General features: G+C 39.9%; 1 protein-coding gene across 1 annotated transcript in view; it reads left to right on the forward strand.

The window, feature by feature from the left end:
* Positions 1 to 22611, forward strand: part of slc36a1 (solute carrier family 36 member 1) — a 46647-nt gene that overhangs the window by 7022 nt on the left and 17014 nt on the right. Inside the window, exons 4-11 of the mRNA XM_074648998.1 lie at positions 141 to 231; positions 1213 to 1301; positions 3873 to 3962; positions 4728 to 4812; positions 6444 to 6671; positions 9817 to 9915; positions 10888 to 11054; positions 13300 to 13469. Coding sequence (XP_074505099.1) covers positions 141 to 231; positions 1213 to 1301; positions 3873 to 3962; positions 4728 to 4812; positions 6444 to 6671; positions 9817 to 9915; positions 10888 to 11054; positions 13300 to 13469 — 1019 coding nt within the window. The remainder of the gene's footprint in view (positions 1 to 140; positions 232 to 1212; positions 1302 to 3872; positions 3963 to 4727; positions 4813 to 6443; positions 6672 to 9816; positions 9916 to 10887; positions 11055 to 13299; positions 13470 to 22611) is intronic.

Genomic DNA, 22611 nt, shown 5'->3' on the forward strand with positions numbered 1-22611 from the left:
ATTCTGTATCCAAATCATAGTGCAAATAAACTAAACAATGCACTCAGCAGCCATCAGTCAGTAACAACAGTGTCTGTCTAAATATTTGTAATGAACATGTAGTCGGACTGGTTCTAATGCACATATATCCTGTTTTCCAGTTTTTGTCAGACTCTTATCCACCTGTTGAAAGGGAACATCGGTACAGGGCTGCTGGGGCTGCCTCTGGCTGTCAAGAATGCAGGCCTGGTGGTAAGTACACAGTGGTTTTATTATCTGATATCACCCGGTCACATGACGGTTCTGGAGACACAAAATTAGATCCTGCTCCCATTCCGCTCAGATGTTCATGGCGTTGTACAGACGTGGTCAGGCTGCTGTCGTATAGTGACAGCAGTTTTAGTGAATCTCTCATTAGTGTACAAGTAGTGCTGGGTGATATGGCTTATAAATAATATCTTTATATTATGTATAATATTTTCTCTAAAATAACTGTTTGATTCAACCCTTTGATGCGTATTATCATACCGGCGTGATCATTTTAGCAAACTAATCTGAATTCAGCTCGTATATGACGTTTTGGAGGGCTTTAATTTTCTTATTAATTTAGTTTTATTTATTTATTTAGTTTTATTTATGCATTTACCATTGACAGCCTGACTGACTTATTGAATGAATGTGAATGAAATTGCTTATCATGTTCACCGGAAGGTCGCTTTTATTTTGAAGTTCTTACACCCTCTTACCGTAATGCCTAGTATAGACACGTATCGCAAAACAACAAGGGGACTAGTTTGACCGTCTTTATCTAAGTGGAGGCTGCCGTCTTCCATCACCGTTTCCAAGCGCTTCACTTCTTTCGCTCTCTGTTCCTGCTTCCCTCCAGATACAAAAACACACACGTCACACACCACACCTGAGAGAAGTGAACTGGAAACGCCGAAACGAGTCTCATGCCAGCGGCTTAAAAACATTATGAGACAATTTGTACTCGATGTTCCCGATACAGTCGTTTACTACATCCCACATAAAACAAGCTGCAATACATCAGTAAATTTGATATATCACCCACCCCTACAAGTTCTTATGATTACACTAGACTTCCTTAAATTTAGTTTAACCTCATGTTTTAAAAAAAGTTTTCAGTATTATGTTGTAACGTGTGTCATTTTATCTTTAGTATTAATGTTGTGGTTTAACAGTCATGCAGCCTGTCTGTGTTTCTCTCTCCAGCTCGGACCCATCAGCCTGCTGTGTATGGGTGTCATAGCGATCCACTGTATGAGGATGCTGGTGAAATGTTCCCACCACCTCAGCTCAAAGTAAGTAAAAAAAAACACCTTAGAGTCTTAACACTTAAATCCACTATTTGCACCGAATTTCTGTCATGTACAATACAATGCAACCACAGTCTTTTAAAGGTACAATTGATAACATCGCCGCTCACTGAGCTCGGGAGCGGCCGGTATTGCAGCTCGCCGCAGGCCGCACCTCGCTGCTGCTCCGGTGTGAAATCGTCATTAGACCAAATTTGAATGTTCAGATTTGAATACAAGTAACACCACTGGGAAGCTACAGAATGATATAAAAACATCGAAAGACCAAAAATAATCTGCCCTTTAATGCTATTGGAATACAGTATACCATGATGTACAGTAATTAAATTAATAACATTGTCTAGAAATTCAGTTGATGAACCTTTTATAGATAAACGTGGTAACATGGTAAGCTGTGCCTCAGGTGGGACGGACATTAATCGCAGGGTTGGGGTTTGATGTCAAAGTGTCCACCACCATCGGTGTGTGTCAAATCCTGCAAATCCAATATTGCCATAATGCAATCTTCTTCTTGCTTATTGAGTTCTTCTCTGGGGGCAGCACCTTACCTTGTTATTCGGGAAATATAAAATACTTTTTATTAGACTGGACAGAGAAAGGGCAGGTTGAGATAAAGTGGCTTCAATTGAAACATTACAATTACATTATTTATGTTTCCCTGTAGATGCAGCTGTTTGTTTACAAAGATAATTTCTTTTCTCCGCCTCCATTCCCTCACAGCAGGGCCACTGTGGCTCGTTTCTGCCATATATTCTAACGCTGTAAAACCCCAGCTTTTGCTCTGCTTCTGTTGTCATTTGTGTACTTAGCTGCCCACTGTGCCAACAGTGACTTGTTTGTTGTGGCTGGTTGACAGATTACACTCTATTTAGGCGTGGCTCTCCACCCTATCTCTACTGTGTAATCACCAGCATATGGACACTGAGTTTTGTACCTACTCTTTGGACAGATCCATACACCAGACATCATGTAACTGTGACCAGCTCCACTTATCAGAGGAAGTGGTGCAGTAAAAGTTGTCGCCAGTCCAATTTGAAACCATCAGATTGTGTAACTGAACCAGTGAGGCAATAAACCCCAACTATGATCCATTATCTGTTCTGCAGCTGTTAGCATGTGACAACAGAGGTGACTAAACACATTTATGCGCACATTAACTCGTTATCAGATTTGCATTAGTGTGTGTTGCAGTTAGTGCTGCCTCCTCTAACAGTTCAACCCGCCCGTCCACGGTTTCTCCTGCCCTTTGCCCTGTTCATGCAGGGATATGCACACCAGCTCCGCCCTGCCACGCCAAAGAGGATTAAGTAGATAGAGACCATGAATGCAGAGCTTCCACAGCGAGCCTTATAGCCGGGACACACGGGACGCATGAGCAGCGCATGACACGCTACCGGCTACCTCGCTGAACCGGCAGAGTTTCTGCTGCTGTGCTGCTGCTGCTGCCAGCCCTTTCTTTCTACATAGAGTTTGCCCTTCATAATGGCCATTTTACTTAATTATGAATGTGATTTATATTTGTTTTAGACAGAAAAAGGTTAAGAAGCATTTGCTCATTTGTAAATAATAATAATAATAATAATCCTCAATTAAAAGCCGGTACTCTATTATTACATGGAGTAAGTCGCTGCATTTTCCACAGCACTGTCCTGCAAATATTTCAGAATAAAAGCCTTGTGTAAACGTGTGTGGTAATAATTTCATCACTCGCTCAGTAAGTCAGTGACTTTGGCGTTTATATGGCCGGCTCCAGCCAAAACCATATGGCTCTTTTCTTCCTCTTCGACAGTTTTGCCGCACCTTTCCCGGTCCACTATGCTGATTAGGATACAGCGCCTCCACATCGGCGTAATGCCACAACCGCAGTTAGAAATGACAGAAATCCACCAAGTGCAACACTTTTTAAAAAAAAATAATGTTTTCTATGAAGACACCCGTCAGAGTTTTGTTGAGAGCTGCAGGCGAGATGAAATGTGACAGAGGCAGCCGCCGCCTCGTGATTCTCTATGCAGGAAAAAAACTTGATATCATCAAAAATGCTGCTCTTCCTGTTTCTTTATTGCAGAGTCAGAGTGATCACTTCCTCTTGTTCCCTCATAGACATGTAGGAGCAACAGGTTTCATTTACTATACCTACAGATATGTAGTTATCCATCCACATATGAATGGAAAAATATTTGATTTTCTCCTACCCGCTGTTAGCTGTTTCACACTTTCTTCCCCAACCTCTGTCTGTTATTCTTAGCAGCTGTAATGAGGCATTGTTATACTTTATTGGCAGTTTATTGTTTCATAATGGCATGCTTATATGATCTGACTTCACTGCAAAGGGTTTTTCTGTAACTGTGTGACTGCGAAGCAACGATGGTGCCGTAAAAGGAAAAACAAATTTGGCAGCCCCTTGTGTGAATAGATTGAAAATATCTAAGTAGTAATGCAGAATGAGATCTGTGTTCACAGGTTGTCACAGTTGCAGTGTCTCCTCCTGTTTGAATTGAAACCAAACAGATGAATGCTATGTCAGTGAAAACATTGTGACTTTGTTTCCCCGTCCAGGATTAACCGACCGTCTCTGACCTACGGCGAGGCAATGCAGTACGGGATGGAAAACGTGTCATGGCTGAGGAGACACTCAAACTGGGGAAAGTAAGACAAATGTTTCACCTACTGAGTTTAGAGGTTACCTTTAGAAAACATCAGTCTTTTAGTCATGTCACCACCATACATATATTTGTTTTTAAAGTCCAATGCATCCATTCAGTGAAGCGTTTTCTCATGAGGGTAAAAATACTGTTTCAGAGGCTCTCTCCCAAATTATGGTGCAAACATAGAATTCTTAATTTTATAAAGAAAAGTCGGCGATGTGTGTAATGTTTTATATGTCCTTATATTTCGGAAGAATTTTTTCTAATAATTTCTAAGATGTTTTCTGGACAGGTTGCTATAATTTGATTGTAATTGTAGGGAAAATTGAGACAGTGTTCATTTGGTACACTTCCAGTTAATTTACTCCATTTAATTGCTGTTGTAACCTGGAGAGTCTTTCCATCAAGGCACAAGCAAGTCAGCTGAAAATGCAAAAAATGGGAAATGTGTCTACAGGCAGAAACTATGCAATTACACATTTCTATAGTTAGTACCAAATTATACAGTTCTTTTTTCAGGGAACTTCTTGGACACGAACAGAAAATAGAAATATACAGACCCTTCAAATGAAACGTTGACAGCAGTCGCATTTAAGGATGTTGGTCTGAAAATACCAGAATTTCCTGTCAGAAAGTCAACTTGTTCATTTATGTGTTAGTTCATGAATCTATTGTATGATTGCATACTTGTTATTCAGGTTCAATATTTACTGTATAAACATTCTAACCCTTTGTCCGACCACTTCCCTCCCTTTATCTCACTCAGACACACGGTGAACTTGTTTCTAATCATCACCCAGCTGGGCTTCTGCTGCGTCTACTTTGTCTTCCTCAGTGACAATATCAAGCAGGTCTGACACGCACGCACACACACACACACACACACACACACACACACACACACACAAACATGTGTGACTTTCCAATCCGAACTAACATGGATTATTCCATCGATTATCCAAACTAAAACACCAAAGTCACACAATAACAAACAAACTAACCGATCGAGGCAGTGGTACCAGCAACTCCCATGTTCTGCGAGTCTGTTTTTTTATAGGTGAGCCTTTCAACACTGAATACATATAATACACTGGTATTCCTAAACTTGAAATGAAGCCTTTCTACAAACAGCAATACTTTCAAGCACTATAATGTGATTTTTCTGGTTTTATAATAAGCTGTCTAATACAGTAGGTGTTTAATAGTTGTCTACTACTGTTGTTTGCTGTGTCGACATAACATACAGGCTACTGTGTCATCTGACCTTTGACCAGCACAGCTCTGAAAATCGGCATAAATCGATGGTGCTTACATGCCCCAATAAATGTAGAGAGCGCAAATCTAAAGGTGTGAACCTGTTTCTGTCTACTCTAATCATGAATTTATGGAGTTACCTCAGTGTGGATGCCCACACGAAGGTTATTTTTAGTTATATGGCAGTTCCCATAGTTATGTAAGAGGATTGCCCATATATGCACATGTACCCACCGCGAGAGTGAGAAGGTTTTAATGTTTACACATACAAAGAAATCGAACAATTGTTGTAAATATAACAGCATGCACTGGTTAAGCTACCAATACATTTCTACTGCATGAGGGGGAGAATAAAAACAACCCAAATACAGCTTTATAGCATTTGGAGGAAATTTATTCCAATTTGTTGGATACAAATCTCTTTGAAATTTCTACGTTTTATACCTGAGTAGAAGTCTATGTGACTGTTGTTTTATCTATGGTTGTTATGACCTTTGACCATTGAGCCCATGTTATGGTTGGAGATCTGGGAACTTTACCGTTTACCTCACTGAAAGTCACACTGACTAAATGCCTAAAAGTGAAACATCTCACCTGTGATTTAAGATTAGTGCCTGCATTTAAACCATTGTTCAAGCAGAGGACGATTTTTCATTTCGTGTGTTTGCATAATGTCAAGTACACTGAGTACACTCTCACTATATTCTGTCTATTGAAACAAGTGTGGTCATGGATATACTTTTTTTAATATAGTACAATTTCTTACCACTAGATGGAGGTGTCTGTCTACTATGGTGGTCTCCTTTCCTCTGCTGCCTCATGAATCTTACCAGGCAGAATGCAACAGTCATTGAAAAACTTTTTTTGAGTATCTAAAAATAAAATAAATATATATAAAAATAATTAATTATTATGTCAAAAGAATGAGTATTTCAAAATAAACAAGAAACTTCCTCAAATGAATAAGTTGCTATCTCAAAATAATGACTTAATATCTCAAAATAATGAGAAAAGGAAAGTTTCTCATTATTCTGAGATACTAAGTCATTATTTTGAGATAGTTTCTCAAAATGACTTACAGGATCTTTTTTTTTTAATCACAGGAGTTTCCATAGAAATTTGAAAAATTCCTCCTGAAAATATCTCCAGGCAGAATCAGTTCCCTTCCCTCTCTCATTTATAACCTGACTCATTTCTCTGTGCTCCCCTCCACCCATGTCTTTACCAGGTGGTAGAAGCAGCCAACGCCACCACCTTCAGTTGCCACATGAACTACACCAACCAGACCCAGGTCCTGGTGCCGAGCTTCGACTCCCGTCTCTACATGCTCTGCTTCCTGCCGGCCGTCATCCTGCTGGTTTTCGTCCCCGACCTGAAGTACCTGGCTCCCCTCTCTCTGGTGGCAAACCTGGTCATGACCGCCAGCCTGGTCCTCATTTACTGGTACTCACTCACGGTGAGCACCACATTTATCTCTTCTCTCTTTCTGATATGTTTCAATTTAACCTCCATTAATTCAGAGAAGATGTTCTGACTTCAGTGCTGCTTCTCAGCTCTTCCTTTTCTCACCCTGATTATGTTTACATTAAGGGTGGAGGGAAAAAATCCATACAGCATAGTATCAGCATATATTTTGTGTGTCAATAATATATCGATACACAGACGTCAAGTATAAATCTTTTACTATATAAACTATTAACTTCTTAACAATCCGGCAGCCCACCGGTGGGCCCGACCGCTATTCTGTCTTTCAGAGGTTGAACCGAGCTCAGTTTTAAAGCTAGATTACAAACAAACTAACCGATCAAGACAGCGGTAGACCAGCAACTCCCTTGTTCTGCAAGTAGTAGTGTTTTTGTCAATGGAGTCTGGTGGCTTTGAAGAGTGCACAGATAACGGCTTCGGTCCCTTGACCTCTGACCTCAAGATATGTGAATGAAAACTCTGAGATGAACAGAGTGATAACTGTGTGGATAAAACAGATGTTGATAACCTGCATAATTTTTAGTTGAAAAAAGTAATAAATCGCAATATATCTTATCGCAATTTTGCAATAAGATTGTATCGGGGGGCCTCTGGTGATTCCCAGCCCTAGTTTACATGCACACAATCAACCAGATTTCTAACAGTAGGCTACAAACCACATTGGGTTGGAAATCAAGTTACTCATCTACTCTATATGCACTGCAGCAAATGGCTTTGTGTAATAAGAGCCTATCATTTCCTCAACAAGGGCCCTCGGGGTCATCTGCACTACTTTGTCTTCCACACACAAGGAGACAAAAGGCTTTAACACTTCTACATATTTCTCTATCCTCTCTCCCACAACTTCAAACTCCCAAGTTGCTCAGCCCACTTGTCATTAACCTCATATACTCAGACTCATACTTGTGCTGTCCTTCTTCTCGAAGTTCAAAGAGAAGCGTATATGGAGAGGAAACCCCATATCTTTATGCCATGTAGGCAAAAACTGTGCCATCACTCCCATGCTTCTCATACATAAGTTTACATAATTTGTTCATCTATTCGGTTTTATGCATTTGCAAATACATGTGTAGCACATCCTTTGAGAAGGATCCTCATGGTCACAACTCATGATTCATTTATGGTTTACTCATTTCTCCTGTGTGTGTGTGCGGGATGATACTGTATGTGAAGGATAAGGTCAGAGAGAGGGCAAAAGTATCATCCATATTTTAGACAAAGGCAAGCACTATATTTAATGTATGATAGCAGATATAGAGCAAAAGGTAGTTATGACCTTTTGACCAATCAACCTTCTTCTATAAGCAGCACAGGGGCTAATCATGTGGTTTCTTTGTCCTTGGAGTGCTATAAAAATATATACTGACTAACAACTTTCTGGTGAGACACTCCTTACTGACTCTTGGGATGTGGTTCATAGTCTCTCCTATTGTAATTACAATATACAGTAATTGTTTTACTTTATACCCATCAATGTTTTGTGCATTATTTTGCATGCGAGTACTCCAGAATCCCAGTTTACATGCAGGTGGTCAGTAGACTCATTTCAGGATTTGCATATCTCAGACCCAGTTTGTGCCTTTCAGTTTGTTTTGTTTTCAGTTTCATTTTATGTAGAGCTTTTTATTTATTTTATTTGCATATATCAACAAACCACGGAAGCCCTGAGAGGCAAGTGAGAAAACAAATTCTGGTGATCTAAGTCAGATCTAAATTGTTTTCTCTCCTGTGTTTATGACTTAAGTACAGGTGAAAAAAAAGGTTTTGCCAGGATATTCTTTCTAGTTACTTAAAAAAACACAAAATGATTCTGACAAAAAAAAATGTTCCCCTTGTTTTTTTTACAGATGGAAAAAAAGAATTTGGATAGATTATTGATTAGTGCATAATATTTGTCTAGATCTTTTACTCCAAATAAAAAAAGTGTACTTTGGGATTGACACCCAAGTTATCACTACATAAAATACAATTAAGTATGTTCCCGGTATGTTAGGTAGAGATCCATTGTGTACAGGACTAAAATCTGTGAATTGGGGATATGTTATTCAACTGCATATGAAGCAATAATCTAATGTGATGTTTTCTTCATCTGGGTTTACAACCAGCCCCCCACTTTTCTCTGTGTGTGTTATAATCTGTCTCTGTTTCCCCCCAGTTGATTGGGTTGTGGGGTTGTTATGGATAACAGGACAACTGGTAGCGACAGAGTCTCCAGATTACCTGTTTTCCGTCTGTATGAGTATTTCATCATGCAGCTTCTGCACCTTTGCAGATATATAGCAGTCATGCTCTGAGAAACGGCCTTGGAAAAAAAGCAATTTCTTGCATCAGGAATCTCACAAAGATTCAGCACCAAGAGATATATGTGTGTCCGTAAGGTCTTTATGTGGCTGATGAATCACCTGAGCAAGGAATTTTTGGAATGCTAGAGCATAAACTTTGAGGCTATAATCATCTGGAATTTCTTTTCTTTTTGTTGCTTGGTTTGATTTGGCGCCCTTTCTTTGGCGTGCTTTCCTCACTTCCGTTTCTTTTCTTGTGCACTGATTCGTTTAAACTGAACAGCCAATCGGAGTGATTTCTCTCACCGACGGGCTCCATCACGGGCAGACTAGAGCCAATGGAGCAGGACGCACCGAAAAACTCTTGGTGCGAGATATAGGCCGTAAGAGTAATATAACATATGGTGATCCAAAGTGAAATCGTGAGGTTTCCCCATCACAGCAAAGAATTTGTCAGCAGCTGCATTGTGCAAAAGAGATGACGTTTGATGGCTTACATTTCCTTTTATTCTCCCACTTTGGTTTATTTTGCAGTAATGACGCTTCCCTTTATAATATCCTGCTTATTTCACAGCTGCTTATCAAAAACCCTAATCATATTAAATTATGTTATTACAAGCTAATGTAATTTTTGGCAAACAGGACCAGGGAGCGGTGTCCTTTCGACCCAAGTTGTTAATTTGATAACAAATAATTCAAATGGACCTCGTGACTGCAAATATGATCAGATAGTATTCATAAATAACAAACAACTTGGATTCTAATATCAAATAAGACGATACAGCTTTTGCAGAATGTAGAGTTAATGTTGTTTTTCTCTTTCTTTCCCTGCAGAACATTCTGTATCCCATCAACCTACCAAAAGTGGGCAGAGCTAAAGACTACCCTCTCTTCTTTGGGACGGCTATCTTTGCCTTCGAAGGGATCGGAGTGGTACGTGACCGGCTGATAATAACTATATGATTAAGCCAGGGTCAAACACATTAACATCTAAACAGTTCAAGACCATTTACATCTGGTGTTAACATGAAATGTGTATCTGGATACATTATCTGGATCATGACATCTGATTTACATTTACACCTGGTATTAGAAGCGCTCTCATTATCTCCATTCTGTCCACATTACGATCAGATCTCAATATGCAGATTAGGTAGGAAGAGTGGGCGTTCTTGTTGTGAGGAAGGTCTCATCTGGCCGAGCAGCTTAAACAGGATTTAACATGATGTCTCACGTTTCTTTAAGAGCACAACGTCATCTGAAATTAACAAATCGTGAATCTTTATTGGCTCAATCATGTTACGTAATGTATGTTGTTTTTGCTCCAAACAAGATTCTATGTGTTCATATCACTTACAGCAGGTTGGAGCTTAACGCCTGGATGTGTGTAGTATGAGTTAAAACCATAAAGCTGAGTATACATGACATGTTAAATTTTGGTTTACATCCTTGACTATAATGTGAAGCAGTCTTGTCCTCCGTCATATTGTTCAGGTATTTATTAAGCTGTGTTGACATTTTGCTACAAGAAAGATTTTTAGGGCTGCAACTAACAATTATTTTCATTATCAATTAATCTGCAGATTATTTTCTAGATTAATCGATTAATCGTTTGGTTTATAAACTGTCAGAAAATAGTGAAAAATATCCATCCCAGTTTCTCAAAGTCCAAGGTGATGTCTGAAATGTCAACACAAAAATGTTGCCTTCATTATAACGTCCATAAACCAAAATCAAGACATCGTAGCCTGAGAGGAAGTGACGTGTTAAAAACTCACATGAACATTCAGACATTTTCTTTTTTAAGTGTTTGTACTGTTACCTCTAATGTTGTGTAAATGTCAAAGGAGATGAGGACCCATAAATCATCCATTCATTTTGCTATATTGTCCTTTGGGTCGGCAGGTTCTTCCCCTGGAGAACAAGATGCAGAGGCCTCAGGGTTTCATCCCGGTTCTGTATACGGGGATGGGCATCGTCACCTTCCTCTACATCAGCCTCGGTACCATAGGATACATGTGCTTTGGAGAGCACATAGGAGGGAGCATCACTCTCAACCTACCAAACTGCTGGTAAGATAACGTCAACACTCCCTGGATTACAAAGGGATGGGAATATCAGACATGTTCACATATTTGTTGGCACATACTGTACATACTGTGTGTACAGTCCACACAGTCAGAAATTTTGACGCGACTCGGACACAGAAACTATAAATTAAGTTTCAAGAGGATCGCACTTCTCAATGTGGAGTCTCTCCACACTCTGGGGCGAATTCACAAAAGGATTGCGCTACTTTTGCAATCACTAAATCTACACAAATAAAACAAAAAGAAATTGTGTAATTCTCAAAGCACCTCAAAGGGTGAAATGCACCCCTAACTGCACTGCCAAGCAAATAGCATCTTGGTGCTCCTTTGCTATTTGCATGTGATTAAATTAGCTAATATCCATACATTTGGTGCAAAATCATCCCCTTTCAATGCAAATGAGCCTCATTGCAAAAACCGTTCAATTCACAAAGATTAGTACTAATAGCCACACGCAGCTACGGTTGTCAAGTCCAGACTTTCCTCCGCTTCCAATCATGCCATCTTTTTTTAATAAGAAGCCTAATTTACCTTTCAAGGTCAAGGTCTCTCGTTTAAATTCCTTGCCTGACGTTTTGAGGAATGCCTCGGCACCTCGTCGGTCAGGACCTGTTTTTCCTTTTCTCTCTGCCATTGTTCTGCCTACTGTGTTCTTGGTGCAAAGGAAACATTTAGACTTTGCCACATGGATAAAATTAACTTGTGAATCGGGCCTTGAGATGGGGCAGAAAGTGCTTGGATGCTGTATATTCCTAAATGGGTGTTTAATCAAATTATCTCACAGCAAACCGGGTTGGCCAGGTAGTATTTGAGCATAGAAATACCAAACATACTGCACAGAGAATATGAGGAATGCGGGATATAACAAGGGCACAGCAGCTCCGTTTTTTTGTCCAGTTTTGCTCGAGCACATTAATAGATGAAATGTGAATTTGTTAAGATGAATGTTTTCTTTGTTTGTTCAGCTATAGTGGGTTTCACTCGCCACGCTTACTCCTCAGTTCTCAGCAAACTGGCTTGGCTGCTTTTGTAAATATAAAATAAGCGACTCCCCATGCCCAGATGTTCACAACAGTAAATGTAACTCATTTCATGAACTGAGACAAGTTGTTATCAATATTGAGACAAATATATTATGGTGTAATTGTATGATGGCTATTCAAACGCCTCTGTTAATTGGTAGTGTCGTCCCTGCAGAGCTCTGCACATACAGACAGGAAGCTTATCATTCGTCTCCAGATGTCACTAATAAAGTAGGTTAGGAAATAATCTTCACTTTCACAGAGCAAAAAGACTTTACTGATAAATCTGTGGTGTGTATCTTCAGGTCTGGTTTGTAGATTGATTAACAGCATTCATGTTCTCATTAGTTTTCTCATTACTTGTTACTATCCTCTCGGCGACAGGAAATGCACGTCTTCTTAAAATGCCTCCTGTGAGTGGACCGATGGCGCTAATTAGTGGAAGAAATTTGCTTTTCAAAGGCTATAATTACCAGCATCTCAGTGTTTTTGTTTTTATAAGTGAGCAGAAGACTGTTTGCTCTTTACAATGACTCCCCATTGATTCCTCTTCATCTTGTAATATCTTTTTTGATGGATCTTGAACATGAAAATTGAGGCGTTGTGTTTATGAAAGGTTTTTGATTAGCTGCATCTCAGTGCACTAAACATATTTTAATTTTTAGCTGTAACTTTTCTAAACAACAATTTCCATTTAGTCACACAACACATGTTTAACCCTTGTGCATCCCTCTGTGCTCTGATTTCCTTAAAGCAGTCGTTCCCAAAGATTCTTTTCCAGTCTTTTATTTAAGACGTATATCTGCAGTACACCTTTGTGCCGCATGAGGGAGCCTGAATGTTGATATTGTTCTGATAATTGTTGTCTACTGATAACATTGAATCTAATATGAAAGGCTAGCATATATTCTGTTTGTTTTACTGATGAGATGAAAAAAAAACCTCCACCTAAATGCTTTTATTTGATTTATCAACCGTATCTTTTTGACATGGCTGGATTACTTATTCAAGATAATATAACAAAAAATATATATATATATATATATATAATTTTCTGCATTGTAAATGCTAGGGGGATTTTTTTTCACAATAAATCATCGGAAATTTAAAAAGCCAGAAAATGTCCATAGTAATGCAGAAGGTTTAAGTCATGTTTCTTTTCTTCTGTGTCAATTCACCCGCACTCTCTTAATCTCTGTTTCCAGGACGTACCAGGCGGTGAAACTGCTGTACTGTTTTGGTATTTTCATCACATTCGCCCTCCAGTTCTACGTTCCAGCGGAGATTCTCATCCCACCAGTAATTGCTCGCGTGTCAGAGAGGTGGGAGAAAGCCGTCGACCTGCTGCTCCGAACCGTCCTGGTCATCTTCACATGTGAGTAACAGCCAGTCATACAAATTTCAAGTCAAGGGACCCCTTTGAAAATGACCATGCCAGTTTTTCCTCACCAAAACTTAGTGTAAGTTTGGAGCGTTATGTATCCTCCTTCATGATAAGCTAGTATGACATGGTTGGTACCAATGGATTCCTTAGGTTTTTCTAGTTTCATATGATGCCAGTATCTTCACTCTAGCTTTAAAACTGAGATATGAGAGATAAGAGAGAGAGAAATAAGTTACTGTGCATAAGGATGCGCCGTGATCAGCCTTGCGTGACGCACAACATTCCCCAGTCCCAGGCTTCAAACCAGCATACTGCTTTACATCTTCCTCTCATTGTATATTCTGATGCAGTCCCGTACAGTAAAGTTCAGCAGAACGCCTTTGATTCAGTCCTGAGTAGGAACAACAGATTGTCTTCGGTTTTGTGCTTCATGCTGTAAAGCTCTTGAACTTATGTCTGCAGTGTGCCGTCTTTCTTTTATTGTATTTTTTATTAGGTTCATTCATACAATAGAAAATGGAGCATTGACAATAAGCATGCCGGCTGGCACTTTAAAGGGATCGCAGCCAACAAATGAATGTAGTTTTTTCACAAATTGACAAGCAGCATTAAATGTGCATGCAGACCACATCTAAGATCTGCTCCTTATTTAACAGCTCTATCTTTGTCTCATAGGGGGGTAGAAATGGAAATAATTTACTAGTGAACATGGGAAAATAGCAAACATGTTGGTGCACATCCCCGTCATGGGGTTTCATATATATGGACAGGACTTCAGGGAGAGCTGAAACCTGAGCAGCGAATGTATAATCAGAAGGTTGCTGGTTTGAATCTTTTAATTGGCTGTGAAAACTAGCGAGGAAGTCTGTTGAAAGACTCCTCTAATCCCTGAGTAACAGTAGTTTCAGCTGATTTCCCAGATCTGCTAAACGGAGGGAGGTGGAAGCGACTATGACTCGCCCTTTAGGAGCAATTAGTTCCAGGTACTACGGAGCAACAGGAAATAAACTAGGAACTCTCCTTTGCACTTTACTGTTTTCCCCCCGCACCTAAAGAACCATGAAGATTAGGCAAATCAGTCAGATAACAGATTTAAAAACATGCTGGTTGCGTTTGACAATGGACGTAATGAATGAATGACAAGGAGACTGAAATATTTTACCTTTAGTACAACACCACCACAATCTACATATTTCTTTTGTTCACTTACTTTAATCTCTCGATTGCCTCCCTCTCTTACTATGTTCACACGATGAGCAACAAAAGTAACAAAACGGCCAAGCGTTTGTCAGCTGTGTTGTTGGCGGGTTACCGTTGAAGTGTTACTCAAGCGCTCGTTGACGTAGTTATGTCATTAAATAGAACTTGGAACTGGCTAACGACATTTTTTTTTTTTTTTTTAGATGGAACAGAACAGGGTGAAACAAAAATATGATTGGTTGATGCTTCACTGTGTCATTGGATTGCTGAAAAAAATTTAGACTAGCTCACTTTATTTGTAGCACATCACACCCATCACGCAGCGATAAGTGTCGGGCGTCAGTTTGTAGCTTCATTTAACCGGCTTCTATTAAAAATGACTAGAATGTTGCGGTGTCTCTCGTAGTGTGAACGCAGCTTCTCTCATTATTTCTCCCTCTGTTTAGACGGGAAGCTGACAACCAAGCCTTTACATTGTGACGACATCACAGATGTTTAAATCATTTTTCTCGGCTGAAGGAAAGTTTTACAAATATAATACCTCCATGGATCAAAAATTCATAATAGAAAGAGTCATAATCAACCTTTTGCAGTTCAAGGTGTCCTGTCAACAGTTTTACAGACGTCTCTTTTACAATGGCGGTCTATAGGGAAAATTATTTTTGGGCTGGATTTTTAGCGGCAATGCCGTGAGTGGCTACTGTAAAAAGAATTGGAATCATGATACAACCATGGGCGGCACACAGTTTGATGTTGTCGCAGGGTCTGTGTTTGACCAATCAGTAACTATCATTCTTGCAAACTCTGCCAAGTAGTGCCTGAACCACTAGAAAGTACTGCCCCCAGAGTAAGGACTTTTTCTTTCACCTGGAACTATCATAGAGGAATTACTTTTGACTCTGGTTCCTCTGGTGAAAATGTAGGTTAAATCCCTAAAAAGTTGTCGGTTCCCAGGGAAAGTTTCTGTGATGGAAATCCCATCTGTACCAGCAGAGCTGTTCAGTAGCTGAATGATTTCATTTTGATTCTCTGCTTTCAGTTAATAATAGCTGCTCTTCTGTCGCTGCTTTCTGTCTTTTGTTAGTCTTCTCTCTAAGATTAGTTGAGAACCATTGTGTGTGTTTTTCTGAATCTCTTTTTACTCACTCGTCTTAACGTCATTGGGTTTCTTTAGGGCCGGTTGTATGGAATCTGTAGCTTTACTTAAGAAGTAATTGACAATGAATGCAAACAGAACAGTGAGGCATGTTTTAATGTCTCTACATTTGCTGTAAGTGCTCTATTAGCGGTTAAATGTGGCTGATGAAGGTTATTCTCTGACATCAATATAGTCCAACTCTAAACACACTGTTTGTTTAAAAGAGATTAGATGACCAGAGGATTGGACTGCTGCTCTCATAGAAGCAGTAATTGGATGGGAGGAAACACTGCTCTTTCACATAATATTTCTAACCTTATTCAGACGGCAATCACGTGAAGTGTGTGTGAATGCATTTGCCTCATTTCTTTCCATGTGTTATATGAATGCATTCATCTGTAAGTGTAGGTGAAGTGCCACCTTATTAAGAAGCTTTTATCACTTTTTGTATGTGTAGAGGTTTTATGTGTTTGCATGTATGTACATCAATATGTGAGTGTGTATGAACAGTATGTGTGGAGGACGCTGGGGTCAGGTATGCGTTTTCTGTTGATTGCCTGTGTATCCTCCAGGAGTGTGTGTGGTATAGTAGGTCTCACATGAATGGTGAAGAAATCCAGTAACTAAACTGCCACGTGTCCTGTAAACACACACAGACACGCTCCCATTCCCCCATCCGTTCTCCTTCGTCCCCCACGTTCAGACAGCAGGAAACAGTTCCCTGTAATAGCCCTGCTGGGCTTTTTATAGCAGCGATAGTCCTCCAATTGCTATTGATTCCCATTCAGCCAGGACTGCTGATCCTTTAACTCTGTTGTCGTCTCTTGCCTCCCCGGTCAGATTGCTGTGATTCAGTGCTGAGGCACGTTGAGGTCAGTAGGGGGCAGACTTCTACCCATTAAAACATCATTATGAAGACATTGAAGCTGCTGTGGTTGAGATTTCCAGTCCCTTTGTAATTCTGTGAGTAGACGACTGCGTTGAAATGAGGCTGGATTTTGTTCACTGGCAGCTTTTTTTACAGAACTCACAAACTCTCACCAAAGTTTTGCCAACTAACAACTGTTTATACTCTGTTAGGCAACAGAAACCTACTTCCTCGTACTACTTCCTCGTCTTTAATCACCAGGACACATCTGTCTGGTGGCCACCTGATTGCATCTCTGCTTTTTGCTGATGCTGTTGGCTTCATCACACAATGTCCTCCAGGCCGGGGCAGTTTGCAACCTTCTATGATGTGGTTAGGATTAGGGGCGGGGAAAAAAATAGTTTCACCTATGTGTTGCAATTTTGAATTTTTGAATACCAGTAGTGCCGTAGCCACTAAATGGTTTAATCCAGTCAGCCTGGTTTTTAAAACCGGTTGTTTGATTGATTCTTCCAGTGAGCCTGAATTTAGCTTTGATTACATTCGGTAGCAAAATGTGATTGATGGCGCAAATCAAATTTTGAATGGATGGATTGTGAACAACAAACTGACATGAAACTAACCAGAGCCTCGTTCTAAAAGGAGTGAGGGTTCATTATTGTTCCTGATGCTGTTTAAAGAAACAGAGGCTAAATGAGGCTTTTAAAACACCTGGTGAAAAACAGAGAACTGAAGAAGTAATTTGCAGCAGACACACGGAAATCGATGGCCAGACTTCAGGTAATGAGGAGGATGGAAGCTCACGTCCACATTTCATTGTGTTCACAAAGAATATATACACTCACCGGCCACTTTATTAGGCACACCTGTTCAATTGCTTGTTAACACAAATAGCTAATCAGCCAATCACATGGCAGTAACTCAATGCATTTAGGCATCTAAAGGGGGTGAAGACGACTTGCTGAAGTTCAAACCGAGCATCAGAATGGGGAAGAAAGGGGGTTTAAGTGACTTTGAACGTGGCATGGTTGTTGGTGCCAGACGGGCTGGTCTGAGTATTTCAAAAACTGCTGATCTACTGGGATTTTCACGCACAACCATCTCTAGGGTTTACAGAGAATGGTCCGAAAAAGAGAACATATCCAGTGAGCGGCAGTTGTGTGGACGGAAATTGCCTTGTTGATGTCAGAGGTCAGAGGAGAATGGGCAGAGTGGTTCGAGATGATAGAAAGGCAACAGTAACTCAAATAACCACTCGTTACAACCAAGGTATGCAGAATACCATCTCTGAGCGCACAACACGTCCAACCTTGAAGCAGATGGGCTACAGCAACAGAAGACCAGCCGGTACTAGCAACGGCCACTTTATTAGGTACACCTTGTACCTTTATAAAACCTCCATTAAATGATGGATGTTAAGACCACTATTTCAATCAGTCTGAAGGGAGATGTGACGGTCTCATATTATAGCAGATAAAAGTGGTAATCTCAAGTTGAGTTTGATACAGATGCTGGTTTCTCAGCTCCAGGGAGTGCTTGAGGTCTTTATATTATGCATGCGTCATTGGACGGTATTGTATATAGGAAACAGGAACAGAGAAGAAACAGTACATGAGGGAAATGGAGCAGAGAATAAGATGTACTGGAGAGGCAGAGATATATATATCTCTTATGCAGCTTATTTAACTGATTTAGAGAGACGTCATTGATGCTATTCATTGCAAGGATTGTGGCTGTACAGTTGGTATAATTCAATACATACTTTGATCAGCAGTTACATAAGAAGAAATGTCCAGCCTCAGTTCATTCCTCCTCACTGCACTTCACATGGAATGAAACCTCAAGTCGCGTCCGACTTATTGAGTTATGGAAACCACAGCGCTTGTTAGCCCTGGGATCTTCATTTCATTTATTAGCTGTGATTGGAGCCCGTAGAGAATTATGCAGACTCCATGTTATACAGGTTTCTGCACATGCATGTTGATAAGCTAATAAAAGGGAATAAATGCATACATGTGCCACTTCATGTCCCTGGGTCATTTGCAAAGCGGCTCGTGGTTTCATTGGTGTGTGTGTTGTGAATGAGGAGATGGAGCAGCAACAAGAAAAGACTTGCTTCCAGTGGGATCCCATTGATGCATGCTTGAATGGAGGAGTCGAGAGACGGGGGGCCGGAGGAGGGTTCATGTTACTCCTCCACGCACATCTTCGAGATTGCTTTTGGTTTTGAATCATAATACAAGATGAGATTGAAGCAGTGCATCGTCGTATGTGTAGAGTAAATCTTGAAGAGAATGCCTCGGAGATGTGTCAGTCTTTGAATCGAGAGCAGATGTCGCTTCTTGGCTTTCCGGAGGGAGAAGCTTTTGTCTTTGTCACGCTACTGCTGCTGTATTTTCGTGATGTGAGTCTGCGTTGCAAGGTTATCTGAGTGTGCAGTGTAGAAACAAACCCCTGAATAGCCTAACACGGAGAGCAGGTACATCACTCTTCAGATAGTGTTTAAGCTTCTTCTTAATATTGCACAGAGATATTAAAATTATAAACAGCATCACATAGGCATCAGGGGTGGGAAAAAAAATCGATTCACCTATGTATCGCGATTTAAATTGTTTTTTTTTAATGATTTTGAAATAGATTTTTTTAATACCAGGATCGATATATTTGCTTCATTTGAGTCTATGCGGAGATAAAAGGAAAATACCGCTTTTATTGTTTTAGTCTGAGTAACGTGACGTCATATCCGTGCTGTATCCTTCAACCAAAACAAACCAGCTGGCCGCCGCAAGCCAAAACGAAAATCTAGAAAACGGCAGAGGGTCGGCGTGGATACAACCTCCCCCCCCCCCCCACATTTTATATCCAAAGTGGAAAACACTACACATACAGTAAAGTATGGAAACACTTTGGGTTTCACACATTGCAGGAAAAGCAAAGCTAGACATCATGACTAAAGCTGCATGCTGACTCTATCATGGACAGGAAACATCGTATTGCGGTAACGTGTGGTCAAGTCAGCCGTCACTCTCATCTCCGTGTTCAAATGGGCCGACGCTACAACTGAAGAGCACCCATATACTGACATTTATGTTAAATGCATTCAAACGGCCCCAATGGAGCTGATCATGGATGTATAAATAACCAGAGAGACTTCTGTGAGTGTTTAGAAGATGTTCCACTGAAGGATGATTCATCTTAAAAGTTGTTGCCTTCCTAAAAAAGAAAAAAAATCTTCAGCGTGAGGAGGAATTATTTTGTCCTGCTAACTTGGTGTGTTGTTTAACGTTTTAAAATGTCTGCTTAATGTGAGATCACTCAGCCAACGTATCATCTCGGTGGCAATCTGCAATGTCCAAATGTCAAATGATTGATGGCGAAAAATGTCACAGCGAGGGCAGCATTGACTGATGTCCCAGATTTACTCTGTTCTCTTGATTTTACTTTCAAGTGGCAGAACTGTGAAATTAACCTTAATGTGACTCTGTGTTTCCAGTTGCTACAACAACAAATCCTCATCTTTCCCCGTCATTGGTTTCAGTTTGATGTCAAACAGTCAGATAAGAGTTAAAAGAGAGGACAGACCTGAGCAAACCATTTCTCTCTCTCTCTCTCTCTCTCTCTCTGTCTCTGCTGAGCTGTGCTTTGACTTGTGCTCCTGCTTGAAAGGTCAGGACATTTCAATGCAGGGAGATGTCTTTTGAAGTGAGCACTCTATTCTAATTTAGCGCAGATAGGCTGAGGGGTGGAGGAGCTTACTGTTGCTGTTACTGTTGTTTTGGATCAGAGAGCCTCTGAGTGACAGCTGTAGGGATGCTATATGGCTTTGTCTTTGTTCTTGCAGTTGTATGTACCATGATACCGTTATGTTACAAGGTTTGACGAGGATTGCCCAAAGGCAGAGCACTTGGGATTGCCGTTTGATCAGGTAATAAATTTCAAATGGGCACTCGGAAAACATTCGTAATGCCGAACCGTCTGCTAAAGCTGCATTAACTGAGTCTTAACCAATAGTAGCAGATGGTTGATTTCTAAAACAACCTCAAAGGAACAAGCCTTGTTAAACTATATCAGCCTATCGGGTTGTGATTGATTCATGATAGCATTCACTTGCCAAATGTCACTTCTTTAAAGCTGCATTAATCCGTTGTTTGGCCACTAGGGGGCAGACCATCACAACAAGCTGAACTTCAAAACATATTTAACATATTATCACTTTATTTCTTACGTGAACCTGGGGTTACCCTTTAGCTTAAGTCAAATTTATTTATATAACCCCAAATTACATGTTTGCTTCAAAGGGCTTTACAATCTGTACAGCATACAACACCTTCTCTCTACGGAGAACAGAGGAACAAAACATAATCACTATTCGACTCCCTTGACTCAAAGCCGCGAAACTTATCCAGATGAACCAGCTAACCAAAACAAAGCCTGAGGTGTTGCCCCTCCATTGGACTCCAATTCCAGCAACACTTGTCACATTACAGAGAGTCACTTGATTTATCGTTGTAAGCCCATACGTGTGCGATTTCGAACACTTCTGGCTTTGACGACTCCCAGTTGTATCAAAAAAGACGCTGCAGCAGAAAGCAATTCACGCCAATATTCCTGCCAGCCCAACCCTTCGCCCCTCGGGTCTGAACTCAAGACACAGACGAATCGGTTGTTCACAGCACATGGACTGCACCAATTTCCGCCACCATGATTTATTTCTTCTACAAACAAAAACAAATGCCATCTGAATACTTTTAAACATACTGTAATCACACAAAAAGTCTCCGCATAATAACGTTGCTGATAGGAAATCTATTTTTTTTTCCTGCCTCTATATTGGCTGCACTGGTCATTTCATTTTGCTTTCAAAGTGCTTCCTTTGTCTAAGTCACTTTGCCACAAGCTTGAGCTGAGCAGCAAGCCTGTGTTGTTAAGCTGTTGATGGGAACAAGAGAGGACATGAGGATGTCGCGTGAGCCTCCTCCTCCTCCTCCTCTTCTTCCTTTGTTGATTTTTTTTTCCTACTTCATCCTGGAGCACAGTGGCACAAAGGTGACATGCCACTGGGAATGCATGCTGCATGTTGCTGGACTGTAGTGCTGTCATGTTTTTACCCTTTCAGAAACATGATATGTGCACACATTCACCTTTACGTCTTACAGAGATAATTCACCTGTGTTGTTTGGCCTTTGCGTTCTGCGCCTGTTTCAGCTCATCTGAATTACCTTATGTCTTTTAGCAGCAGTAAATCAGAGATCAGATGTCAGGTGATGTGATGAACCTACTGTAGGTCTAAAGGTCTATTTCAGAAAGGCCCTAGAATAAAAACTAAAGAGCAACATTAAATCATATGACTGGAGAGAAAAGCAGTTGAAGTACCCTGTTGGACTTCAAAATTATGATCTTTTTCGAAAACCTATGCATTTATTTTATTATTAATTATTATATATATTATTATATTTTATTTATAAGTCAAAAGAAAATCTCATTTATTTTAATCAACTTAATTAAATTCAAATTAATTGAAAATGTACATACACTACATGGCATGTTGATGTCTGAAGGACGGACCCTGCCAAAATAAAAAACAAATGATTAAATAAATAAATGACTCGATAAAAAATATAACATTAAATGTAGCAAAAGATGATATAAAAAAAATAAATGTAGCCATTAATTAATTGATAAAATGCGAGATAGATTGATATTTCTGTTTTAATCTGCTTCTTTATTAATTTATCTTTGTATTAATTCCCTTAATGATTTTCTCTTCTGTTCAATTTTCCCTTTTATTTATTCATGCATTTATTCGTATTCATTTTTTTATTTATTTTATATTTATTTTTAAATGTATGTATTTATGCATTTTTTTTATGCACAATTGTCCCTTTGCCTTATTGGCCTCAGCCCAAATCATAAAGTAGTAGTAGTAG

Source organism: Sebastes fasciatus, chromosome 10 (genome assembly GCF_043250625.1).
Source record: "Sebastes fasciatus isolate fSebFas1 chromosome 10, fSebFas1.pri, whole genome shotgun sequence".
Taxonomy (NCBI): Eukaryota; Metazoa; Chordata; class Actinopteri; order Perciformes; family Sebastidae; genus Sebastes; species Sebastes fasciatus.